Source organism: Tauraco erythrolophus, chromosome 2 (genome assembly GCF_009769465.1).
Source record: "Tauraco erythrolophus isolate bTauEry1 chromosome 2, bTauEry1.pri, whole genome shotgun sequence".
NCBI lineage: Eukaryota > Metazoa > Chordata > Aves > Musophagiformes > Musophagidae > Tauraco > Tauraco erythrolophus.
In genome coordinates, this window is record NC_141466.1 from 124837864 (window position 1) to 124851200 (window position 13337).

The following is a 13337-nucleotide window of genomic DNA, read 5'->3' on the forward strand; positions in this document are numbered from 1 at the left end:
AGTTCTCGTTCAGACACAGTTGGGCTCTAACCCCTGTGGTATCTTTTCACACCCAGAGAAACCCTCCCGGCATCATTAATGAAAGAGCAGAGCATGTACAAAATACATGGAAAAGCAAGATACACTAGGAGCCATACACGTTAGTGCAAATCATTTTCTCCTCAGAGCCAAGAGAGCCAGCGCCACGCACCACGTTTCAGGAGGAGATACGGATACAGCAGAGAATGAAGAAACTGGCTGTACTGAGCATACAAAAGCAGGCCTTGATTTTGCAAAAGCAGTACCACAAGTAGTTTTACCGGTTCACAAATTTTAAATGTCTGCATTTGTCCAGGATCAGAGCCTCTACGTGCAGCTGATCTTTAAAGAAAGTTCACATTTTAATATTTGGCTTAGGCAGGGAAAGAAGAGAGGATGCCAACTGTTGTCTTTTTGCTGCATCATTTTTTCAAGTCAGATGGCACTCCATTACTATACTCACCTAGCGGGAAAAACTCGCCCATTTTCTTCTTGAAAATTTTGTAGTCAACCTCCAAAAAGACACAGAAGATGATACGATCCACCTGTAAGAAACAAAATTATTCACAGTGAAATGATTGCAATCATAAACATTGGCAATAATAGTTAATAAAAGCAAAGAAACTTTTAAGCCAGCACACTTTTATGCTCCAGGCAAGCAAGAAAATATCACAGGGATGCATGTTTTGACTTTATTGTGCATCTGTGTTGTAATTTGTAAAATAAAATAACATTTGCAATCGCAGCTCACAACTGTATTCTTTGTTAACTGCCTCCTGTTTATGCAAACCACTCTTGAGCACAGTATAAATGACTTTTGGCATTCTAGATGAGTACTGGGATGCAATGTTTGATGAAAGAGTCACATGGGGGGCTTCTAATAAGCATACAAAAGAGTAAATGGGTAAGCAAAGAGCTCTTTTTCCAATTCTTGTCCGACAAACCTATTTGCAAAACCATTTAGTATTTTAAAATGGCTTTAAAAGGTTTCATGTGGTTTTAATTTACATGAAATCACTTACTCTTGCTATAATACAAGCAGAATGCAGCAAAAACAAAAGCTGATTAGATGACAGGTAGCACACGGGGTAAATAAAACATTTCATATGCCATCTACTTAGTGAGGCTGAGCATATCAATGAAACCACAGCCCATAATGTATGCGCCACCCACCAATGATTTCAAATAAATTGTTTGAGAGATCATTGTACGTGAAAAGCTTTTCTAAAAGAGACCAGGAAAAAAAAAGCCAAACAAAATAAAACCCGAACAGAATTCTGAAGCCTTTAAGATCAAAAAACACCCACACTGGACTTCACTCTGGCCTTGCTATTTTTCTTTGGTTTATCTGTTTTCATACCCCAGCACAAATTGCCTCTGCAGCCAAAACCCAGCTCCAGGAGGGAGCTGTGGAGGTTGAAAAGACCTCAGCTCATGGCTGAGCTGAAGGGCCTGCAACTCGGTAATCAAGTTTTCCTCTGAAGTGCATGAGAGCTTAACCAGAAAGGGATGAAGCCCAAGGAGCAGGAAATTCAGCATCTTGGCTGGCAGTACGCTGTCCTCGTGTCTCCGTGGGCAATAAGCTGATCTTCGTAGCAGAGCTCCTCAAGAGAGCCTTTGCAAATGCTAGAAAAAGCACCAGCCTCCCCCCTGCAGGGAAACGGGCGGGAGGAATGCTCTCAAAAAAATGCCTTTTTTCCCTTATCTTCAGGAGAAAATGCTGTCCTTTTGCTAGAGCTGCTTTTCAACGCAAAGCGCAAGTGGTGGCTTCAAAGATATCATTACGCTGAGAAGTTCAGGACGTCATTTTAGAGCAGTCTGGTAGAACACAGAAGGGAACGAGAGCAGGAAATAATGGGTTATGCTGGAAAACGCTAGTAGTTCCTAACAAGGACATCTCTGAATCAAAGCTGACTACAAAACCTGAAAGGGGAGACTAGGTAGGAAACATGAGACCGAGGGTACGGGCTACGTGGGCACTAAGGAAGAGGCTGGTGAGCAGGGGAGAATGCAGCAGGGCAGAGCTTGAGCAGATTTGTGCCAGACCTTAAAAAGATGCTGGACTGTGTCATCAGCTACTCTTCACAAGGGATATAATATAATAAAGAACCCAAATACTGGTTAAATGCTCAAGCCAAAAAGCCGCACTCATCCATGTACTCACAAATTGACAACTTCAGGCACTGGTGGCAAGAGGTGCCAAAGTTTACCTACATGAGAACTTCCACTGAAGTGAAATTGTGTGCTTTCGAGAGGGAAGCTTTAGACAGTGAATGCTTAAATTACATTTATTGTGAAAACTGGTTTACTACAGTGCTGGGATGATGCTAGATTGTCATCTTCTACCTCTGCCAAATACGTGAACCAGGACACACAAAAGAGCAAGGATGGAAACTTATAAACCAGGGGTGGAATGATACTGCCACGCAGAGAAGTTCTGGGTTGTCTTGCTTTCTATTCAGTCTCATGTTTTCTGCTGTAAATACTACGGACATTTCCCTCATTTTATATAGTTGAACTCAAGGTGTTCCCTTCACTATTTATTCTGTGCGGTTGACAATGACAAAACTTCCGCAATCCTGAGAATTTCTACTACTTCTAATATAATTCCTTAATTTAAAGATAGGGAATCTCTCTAGAAACGGCAGACTATTTCAAAATTTCTAGCCTCCTGACTGTATACATCCTATATATAAACCTGTTCAATTTTTTCTTGGTGTGAGAAAAAGTGCTCTATTTTTAAGTATGCATAAGATATTGTGATGACAGCTGAAATCCCGTGTTTATCTGATTGAATGGCATGTGTTGGCAGATAGTAAATCTGAAATTAAACCATATTCTATCATCCTGCCAGTCATTGACTATTTTATCTAACATTCCCAGCTAAAATAGCTCGAAATTAGGTACGGAAAGTAACCCTTGTCCTCACTGTTCCCGTTCCAGCTACAATAAGGAAAGGTTTAATCCAAGTGACTACAAACCTGCCTTGCCTGCTGGCTCACAAAAGCTCAGCAGGCCCTTTTGGGATGTGCACTTATGAAAGCCGCTCCTTATTCAAAGAGGAAATCTCTCCTCTCATGTGGCTATGAAATGCCAACTTGATTAGACGTTTCATTCCGCCCCTTTTACAGAGGGCAGGGAGTAGCCCCCAGGGACTCCTCCGAAGCTGCCCAGGGAGCCCCCAGTCCCTTTTGTAGGTGCCCGGCTCCTCCACAGCTGACCAAGCACCGTTCAACTGCAGCAGAAGTTTAAAGGAGCTGCAAGTTGAAGGTATTAAAGCTCGTCCTTGATTGACAGCTCTCTTTCGGAGGCCGGTATTAAAATCAACCATCTCCTGTCAGAGCCTGATTAAATTCTGCTCGCTTCACAGCTATGAATAGGTAGATCAAAGAACCCCAAAATTAAGAACACTGCAACACAGGAAGAAGGGAGTTAAATTGCAAGAGCTGTTCACTTAGTAGGCAGCTTCACAGCTCAAGGCTGTGAGTACATTGATTTTTTTTTTTTTTTTTTAAATATATGTATTACCTTTTTTCCTTAGCCCTGCTTTCCTTGCAGCCTCGATTTAATTTTGAGGGGGATACCTTCCCGGTGGTTTTTGTTAGCTGCACCTGATAAGGATCAGTAAACTTCTGGGGCTCTGTGTGGCTTACAGGGCTCAGGCTGTTTTGCAGCGGAATGGACCCAGCGTCAGCCCTTAATGCCAGGATTTCACAAGGATACAGCCAAATCTCCTGGACTGAAAACCCCTCCACTGGGTATAAAAGCATTGTTAGTTGGTCTTAATAGCAGCTGCATTGCTCTTAATACAAAGAAGCCAGGAAAAAAATATTTCCTCCTGTTCTTTGTCCAGCAGGGTTTTGGTTGGTTGGTTGTTTTTTCCCCAGTGAATTTGAGAGTACTTTGCATCCAGTGAATTTTAAGTTTATCGGTGGGTTAATGCACCTTGGGTTGAGTCCACCCACAGACCACTAATGGTCTAGAAGAGCTCCATGGGAGGCTGGGGTGGACAAGCACTCGGTGACTGTGCCATCACTGTGATGCAGGAACAATGAAACGTTGCCGAGGGATACAGGGAGTAATTTGCCCTCATCTGTTGAATACGAGCAGAGCTGTAGGAACTTTCTTATCTGTTTAGGGGACAGTTATACTTAGTTGTGCACTTACGCATTGCTACAAAGAGGTATTGCCAAGCACAATCCGCAGGCCATGCCAAACGTTGTCACACGTATAGCTGCATGTATAGCCAGGTGCCAAGCCATGTATGTCAAGCATAGATTTGAAGCAGAAAACGGATCAAAAGACATTCTAGATTATTTTATCTAATGAGTGTTTCCATGTCATTGCCACCTCGTATCCTAACAAAATAACAGCGTGCAACAAAAATAAACCCAACTGCATTTCAGTACTCCCAACTATTTCATGCACATCCCCGGAACTAAGACATTTACCCAGCAGGCAGTGACTGCCTTTTATTATATGCCACAACAAGTTTCATCATAATTTAAACCTTACCAGAAAATACACAATAGAAAAACAATGCTAACTTGTAAAAAATGGTTCCCAATCCCAAATCAAATTAATAGCAACAAACAACAACGAGAATGAAGCAGCTCTCTGCTCTTTGTACGTGTAGCAAATCCCTTTTATGAAATGCCTTTCCCTGATCCCACCAGGACCTATTGTCGTAAGGCGATGGTGAACACCAGAAGCTTGCTGTAACGTTTTCAGTTTATCAAACGTTCTATAGACTTAACTCAAAACTCAGTGAAGCCAAACGGAGGCTTTTTATTGACTTCAGTGTGCTTGGATCGACGCCTATACTCTGTAGCGCCAGAAATAACATTTGCCTTCTTAAGAATTAAAGTTCTTCTGATATACAAATTTCATTACCCTAAATCTTCAGATACTTTCTCAAACAAATCCTTAACAGTTACAGTTCAGAGCTGCCTGTACTCATTAAGTCTCCTTGACTACAGTGCCTGTAAGGAAGAAGCCCTGAACCTTCAACTGTGCTGAAATCCCACGTTTTCCCTGTTTGGACCATGGCTGCTCGGCCAGCCCCCTTGGCTTTCATTACCTGAAAAAACTTCCCTTATAGAGACATATAGAGAACAAAGCCACCTAAGTCAGTCACTCTATATATCTCTAAGACATATAGAGAACAAAGCCACCTTGGAAACCCAAGGCATGCTCTCATGGAATCAAAATCTCAGTTGTGGGAATCAAAGAATAAGAAGCATGAGATTTTTAAGGCACCACACGACCAGGCTACGAGTGTCCTCGCTGATCCCTGCACACTGCATAAAATTTCTTCTCTTCCTGTGGCAAGGGCTCATTTTGCTGTTCTGAAGTCCACATCTCTCTCTCTCGCTTATCTTCAGGGACTCCATTTTCCATCTCTTTCTCTTGTGTTTCGCTGACAGAGTTCCTCTCTGTCCAGGACCGAGATAAAGCATCGAATGAACAACATGCAGAGGTACACTTCAAAGAGACCGACATCTGTTTCTGCCCCCTAAAGTACTGGTAAATGACGCTCTTGATGCTGACAGTCTCCCCTTCAGCCTACCCTCTGCCCGATCTGATCCTCTGGTAATCCTATTGCAACCAACTAACAGATGGAAATACCAGCTTTGTAAAATAACACAGGCATCTGCCATATCCCTCACAGCAGCTGTGATCCACTTTGCCAGAGGCGCTGCCTTTCCCCAGCACCATGCACATCTGGCCAACTGTCCAGACAGCAGTCTGCCTGACCAAAAAGAAAAAGTAGAGAGGACCGTGGTCGAGACCAGAAGTTTTCACACGCTCCTTCCAAAGGCGAAGGGTTCAGGCCCTATAAAAACTACTCATTTCATAGCACCGTAAATTAAAATTCACCCTCCTGGTATTATTACTAATTTCACAGAAACCATTAAAGCACAGAGCCTAGCTGACTGTCTGCTCCTTTCGGCATGACATCATGGTCTATAATTGCAGAATTACTCTCAGAAAGAACTTCAGTCAAGTATTTATAGCAAATACAAAGCTTCGGCGCCGCTTCCATCCTCATAACAAGATTTAAGCCGGGCAGAGGTGTCAGACTGGTGATACGGTGAATTTGACAATCAACGAAGTGTGTGATGATGTTCACAAAGCAATTCACCTAGCCTTAAGATCTTTACACCTGGCCCAGCTTCAAATCCACTGCACACCTGAGCCAAAACACACTCCCATTTACTTGAACTTGCAAGCGTCCTAACGAGCCCAGCTTCAGGCAAAGAAGCAATCTCTGGATCATCCTTCAGTCCTGCTGGTGGAGGGAGAGAGACGTACTCTCTCAGGACAAAGCTCTTCAATTTTCATGGATTTGAGTTTCGAGATTCTTTGAATCCAAAGGAAAAATCTAAATAAAAATCCACGCTATTGTAAACCTTCTGCAAGTAATGGTATTAATGGAGCGTTATGATATCACATCAAGAGCAAATACCCGTTGAGGACTAGCTGTAAGGAAACAACTCTTACTAAAACCATCATATTACACTTGGAAAGAAAAAAATAATACAAACCACATGAATTATAAAATGATTTATGCTTATCACAAACAGAATGGAATGTTTGCTATGGTGGTCCTACTGAAGTTAAAAACCAGAAAGTTATTCTTAGTGCTTTAATATCCTACTTCATAACAGAAAGCATACTTTGCTTGGAGTGAAAGATAATTAAAAGTCCAAAGGCAATTTTTAAAAAAACAACACAACAACAAAAAACAAAACCACACAACAAAAAATCAAGGAAAAAAACACCAGAAATTTATTACAAGTTTAAAATACTAACACAAACAACATCCCAACGGAATGGTACATAAGGCTTTGTGGCAATTCCTGCCTCTAAAACAAAATACAGTAGCGACACACTTAGCAATGAAACTCTAGATAAATTCAAAACATGGTCAAAACGTCTGTCCCTGTCTATTGAGCCTGTTCCTACAGCTGTGCTCCTATTCAACAGATGAGGGCAAATCACTCCCTGTATCGCACGGCTGCCAGACACCACTGCAGTTCTCACTACGGCATAAGCCTATCTCCATATTACCGAAACACATTAAAAACCTTAATACTTTCCAGTAGAGAAGCACTTTTACCCACAGATCTCAAACACCGGTAAACATTACAGTTTTGAGATAGTTCTGATAGATCTCTGTCTCCAGGTGGAGATTTGATGTGCCCAAGGTCACAGAGAACGAGAGTAGCAGAACTAGATCAGGGCCCTGGGATTTTTTTCTCCTCTTCTCTCTCAAGCAAAGATGCTACAGCAACAACAACAAAAAATCCCATCAATGGTCACAAGCAAAGTTCACAAGCTTCACTGCACACCACCAGTTTCCTCTGGCATATCCTTTCAATGTACCCATTTATTGTGAGAATCAATAATGGTAACTCTTTTTCCCCTAACACATTGGTTGTTTTTTTAAAGGTTGCTTATTCTCCTTGAGAGAATCCACTCTGTGCTTTCAATACCTTTCTAATACAGTGTATTATTCAAGGACAGGTAGAGCTTTCCCCTTTTGGACCTGGTGACTCTTTGTGCTGAGCTGTTAACTTTTTTGTGAACAAAGCCCCTGCCAGACAAGCAGAGCGCCTATCCTAAAGAAGCAATCTGGATCTAAAATAGGAAATTATGAAAACGTTTTCTGAGGAATTTACAACTGGTCAGCAACAAAATTGTATGTGTCCCAGTTACTCTGACATTGCATGATCATACGGCAAATAAGATATGACAGTCCTGCAGTGCTAATGTAAACACAGACCACAAAATAACCAGTAGTTAATAGTCCATACGTAGTTTTTTGCTCAACAGCTAAAAGTTTCTCAGTTTCCTAAAGGTGCAAAAACCTGTAAAATCAGCCTAGGATTTAAGGCAACGTCTCAGTGTATTTCTTTTGATGGTCACTACAACTTGTCAGGAAAGGGGCAAGAGAGTAGTTTAAAAATGCATTTGTTTTTACCAAGATATCCATCAATCTGCACAATTCACTTTTATGCCACACAAACACGATGACATAAAGCCCATTAATCTTTTCCAGCTTAATACCTACTGTCCTTCGAAGGTACACGTTTGGAATATCTGAAGGCGACCTCCATTTTTCACAGTTACCAGTCATAGGGCAGCTGACACAGCCAAGATAATCCCGTATTCAGCGAAACCGGGGGAATGAATGGATTCTGATGAATGTAATTTGCTATCTCAGTGACAAATGGCAAATGTGAAGAGAGGGTGTGCATGCAAATATAACTGCGTTAAATAAGGGCTTGTGAAGGATAGTACGCTGAAAATATCTGATAGGCAGTTTTACAACAACCACGCGTTTTTGAGGAGACAAATCATCAGCTTACTTAAAGTCATCATTATATCCTCATTGTGGATCTCCGCTGAATAAGACGGTATCGTGGCACACAATCAAGCAGGGCGTTGTAATCCCACAGGCCAGCTTTTGGCACCACGTTTTACCGTACAACATAAATTTTTTGGTATCTTTTTAGTACAATTTGGACTTCAATACCCCAAAATTCCAAATAATTAGGAGCATCCTAAGCCTGTTTGGGCGTCCAACCTGCGGTAGGCTAGTTCCCAGAAGATGCCATGTTCCACCAGCACCAAAAGCTCTTTGCTGGATCCCCTGAGGCTGAGGTATCACTTTGGAAAATTATTGTATTCTTGATGTTTTTATCAGTTTTGGTGTAGTACTACACATAATATCTACCCATACAATTTCCACTCCTTCCCAGGGCCAGCAGGAGAATCAGTACTACTTGCTCAGAGTTCACCACTCAAGAAAAAAACAATGTGCTTGAAAACAGAACATCGTCTCTTTCTTGCCATTATCTTTGTGGCTGCTGCAAGATTCTGAATATAAAACAGCTCCAGGTTTTAAAACCAGAAAGAGAGACCAAGTGATGGTACCTCCTACCCATTAGACAGGTACAAGTAATTTAGGTTTGGATGCTAGAGGCAGCACCAGGATGGGGGTAGAGCTGTCTGAGGCTGGGGATCAGCAGGAAAAGCAATGGCAATTCATGCCATGGAAAGCAAAGCTCCTTACTGCTGTGCTGTCGAGGCAGGGGATGGCAATAACTTCCAGGCATCATGAGAAGCCATCAGGTCCCTGAGCAGTAAGAACCACATGTCCGGTGTCTCGTGGCTGGGACAGAAACGTTTGTTTCTGGCTGTGCTGATGAGAAGCCCTGAGCAGGCTCCTGACAATGCACAATAAACATTTGAGCTGCAGAAAAAGAGCAGAAGAAACAGTTCCTAGAAGAAGCAGATGATAGCTGAAATAACTTTCTAAGTGCCCTGTTATAGGAAGAGTAAATTTGCAGTCACGATAAACTTGGCAACAAATTTCTCATTGAGGTTGAGCAAAGGTTTTACCTTACCTCGGGGCTGGGGTATTTTACAGCTGTTGACTGCTGTCACCTGGGCTTTTAACATTATTTTCTAAATTACTGACGGATGAAAAAAATCTGCTTTGATCTTACAGAGTTGGTTTAAAATTCAACTTATTTAAGTATTTCCATCAAAAGAGGCCAAATGACCCCCACATACAAAATCATACACACACGTAGAACCTGGAAAGTTTCACCTTAGAAAGCTTTGCAAAATACCTAATTTGATGTAGATGTCTCTCAAACCTAGTGCAATGGAGAGTAGTCCCTTAAGGAAGCTTGCACTGGGTTATTTTCCTTGTTTGATATTGCTTCTTTAATCATTCTCACCTTCATCCTACATTAACGTTCATGTTAGTTACTCTTTATCCAAAAGCCATTGACTTCAAAGGTGTTTTGGATCCGTGCAGCAAAGCATTTCCCACCCTGGTGGGAAGAAACTAGCAGCACTTTGGACACCGAGTTTGTCTAGGTTTCCAAAAATTCAGCAAGTGTCATAAAACCTGCACTTTTAGGGATGAAGAGTCCTCACTTAACCTGTATTAGCAGCACTACTACTCTGATCGTCTGCAATGTATTGCAAGTTCTCCTCCCCAGCACCTCCCTATATTCTCTATTCCTTATTCAAGTGAGAACACAGGCAGAGATAACACTCGCATGGAAAGTTCATAATTAATGCTCATTGAGGGGATTAAAACTCCTGTAGTGGAAGCAAAGTGAAGGGGTAACATACCGGCTACTCAGGTTATAAAGGTACAATATACACACAGAGTTTGCAAAACTAGCGTTCAGAAAGTTTGTTATAGATAAAAAAGACCCCTTCTGAAAAAAAAAAACCAAAAAGCTTTCCCAAGAATATAGGCCACATTGCGTGACTTGAAACAGCTCTGAAACCATTGCTCTTACTAAAACCTGGACTGAATCTCATTTATGTAAATATTAGCTATCTCGCTGCTTGAAAAAAATGTCTTACGATTAAGTTATCCGTCATTTATAGATCAAACTAAACTCATTAATGCAAGCTATTAAACCCCATTTTTAAAGGACAAAGGCTGATTTTCACAAATACTGTATGTCTCATTCTAATGCTAGAGATAATCTTTTTGCCACCAGAAAAAGACAAAACCAGGCAGAAGAGGAAGCTTTTAAATTTCCAGTACTGCTAAAAAGCACACTTCCATTCCCAGGATGCTCACTCCAGTGACTCTTCCAAAAGGGAGAACAACTCAGGATCATTTACTTACTGCGTGTCAGAGAGATGCCAGGTAAAGTATATGTAATTTTTAAAAAAGAAGTCTATTTGTCTCCTTCCTACACAAAAGTTCTTTTTTGTTTTTGTAGAAAGTCACTTCTTACAGTCACAATTACACTCTATTTATGCCTGAGACACTTAGGGAGATACGACAAAATAATGTGTGTTTTTGTTAAATAAGAATGACTGTAGAATGATAAGTTATTTTCACAAGATTTTGCAAGGGTTGATTCCCAGCATCTTGAAAGAAACCAAGTCAGGAGTCTGTACGATCTAAATGCAACCTCTACATGTTTCTTGCTACTCAGAAGGGAGATCAGGAGGAACAATGAGCAGCCAGACAAGAAAAGTTGATGTAAAATACTCATTCCCCAAGAACTTGAGCCGGCAGCTGGGTCAACTCGGGGAACGGCTACACCTCAGAGCCTTCTTTTGGGATATTTGTATCTGTGAGAGTCTGGGACCAGTAAGGAAGATCTATGCTTGAGAGCAGACGTGACTGTAGATTTGGCACAGGAGCTTGGTCTGCGATTCAGCCAAAACGTCCTCATGTGAAAGGTCATTAAGCCAGCTTGATACGATTGACAAATGCCTTCCACAGACAAGACTGCAAGTTTAATATAGGTTGTTTAGAAAAAATAAAAAAACCCGCTGGGATATAAATGTCAACTGCATGCCAACACTTTTCACAAGGATCGGGAAGGGAATAAAGAGATAAATCTCTAAGGGATCCCTTTTAAATTAATTTTAATAGATGGTAATAGGCTGGCAGTTCTCTGAAAATAGCCAGCAGATGTTCCAGCGCTTTACCAAGTCCTGATGTCTAACCTTGGGTACACCAATTCCACAAAATCCATCTTCTGGACAGAGCTCTGTTTCCGCAGCTGGAATGCTAATGATGGCTCTTAGTGGTTTCTGACTTCTACCCCTGTGTTTATTTCTGCGGCAGATTACGGCGCGTAAGTCAGAGAGGCGTGTAAGCACGGATTTACGTTTTGTTAGAAACAGAAGATACCTTATTTATGGCACATTGCTATCTACGGATAACCCTCACTCTATCTATCTGCTCATCATGAGATAAAAAGCATCTAAATTACTAACATGTTGCTCAAATACAATTGAGAGCATTAGCACAATTTATATGAGCTGCTCAAACGCACTGATGCATATAAAGTCTCCAAAACCATTTATTGTCAAAATGTCAATGCTAAATGCACAAAAACGTAACTTATTTTATGCCATTAATTAACTAATGTTTGCACAGCACTTTGAAAATGTAAAAGCACTTTGAACACTGAGAGCTAAGCAGTATTATTTTTACTCGTGTGGACTCACTGTATGAATCATACATAATAATCACCTCTTGCGGAAAGTATTTTTGGTCCACAGCCAAAACCTAACCTAAGATTTGGCACTTCTGTTCAGTAAAGCATCTGTAAATGGTCCTGTTCAGGTTTCAGCTGGAAATTTTCTACAAAACATTCATTACTGAGCTCTTCACAATATATACCAGGTATAAGGTGCCTCCGCGACTTTGTAATTAACGTTGTATAGCGAGACAGCAAACATTTTATGGTATTCTCCTCATTGCCCAAAACATTTGAGAATAGTGGCTCGCTAGTGTTAGCTGTGACTTAGCTCCTTCTCTTTGATCTGTACAAGATGCAACAAGCTTAATGGATATAACACAGGACCGGGATTCCCTTTCACCTTTGTGAGAGCTGTAGCTCTCAAATTATTTTGAGATCTCCTGGTGAAAAGCATTACCTAAGAACTAGACGGTATCATCATTATCTATCCCCACGCTGTGATTTCCTCCCCTCTGATCACTCTCCGTCTGGGCTTTTTTTTTTTTCCCCCCTCTTACTCTTTATGACTGAAGAGGTGCCATGACCGTGAGTTTTCTTTCCCAAGTGAGAGCGCAGAGAGCTTTCACAAGGTCACATTTTGTACCTATAAACACATCTGTTGGATCAGCCTTGAAAAAAATAAAAAAATCCTCAGCTATTGCACAAAATTGCTTCTCCATGATCACATTCATGGGGGAAATCTAAGTCTAAAATAACCAGAAACCAACAAAACTTCACCATTCTCCTGTTCTGCTTAGTTAACAAGAACAGTGATGACTTACAGCTGGCCTGAGTACCACCTGCAGTCAGGTCAGCCCCGTTGTTTCCAAAGGTTTTGGCTTCCTGGCTGACCTGGTGGTGATATGCTCCATCATTGTTATAACTCTCAAATCAGGAGATATTTTATGCATGCCTTGTATTTGTTTAAACACATGTCTATCCATAATATAAATCAGTCTGTGTGGGATTAACCTAGCCAAGAATTTGTCTTCTACAAATCTGTCCGGATGTTGAAATTTAAAGAGTTTTAAAGAACCTTGTCTGTAATACACCACACCCATCTCCTATTAACAACCACCCTCCTATACCCTTGATAGCGGAGAAGTATGTTTATTCAGCATCATTTTTTATTCTTGAACTAACGGAGAAAGAAAAACAAGAGTAGGAAATATCTGATGCAGTTAACATCGATTTATAAAGCTTGGACTTATTTTCTCCACTTGAAATAGAGAGACTAACTTAGTTTAAAAAAAGAAAGAAAAGAGAGAAAAGATATTTGAATCGACCGACTTT

At 41.1% G+C, this 13337-nt stretch overlaps 1 protein-coding gene across 1 annotated transcript in view; it reads right to left on the reverse strand.

Moving 5' to 3' along the window:
• Window positions 1-13337, reverse strand: part of MACROD2 (mono-ADP ribosylhydrolase 2) — an 899313-nt gene that overhangs the window by 88623 nt on the left and 797353 nt on the right. Inside the window, exon 9 of the mRNA XM_086626501.1 lies at window positions 482-563. Coding sequence (XP_086482627.1) covers window positions 482-563 — 82 coding nt within the window. The remainder of the gene's footprint in view (window positions 1-481; window positions 564-13337) is intronic.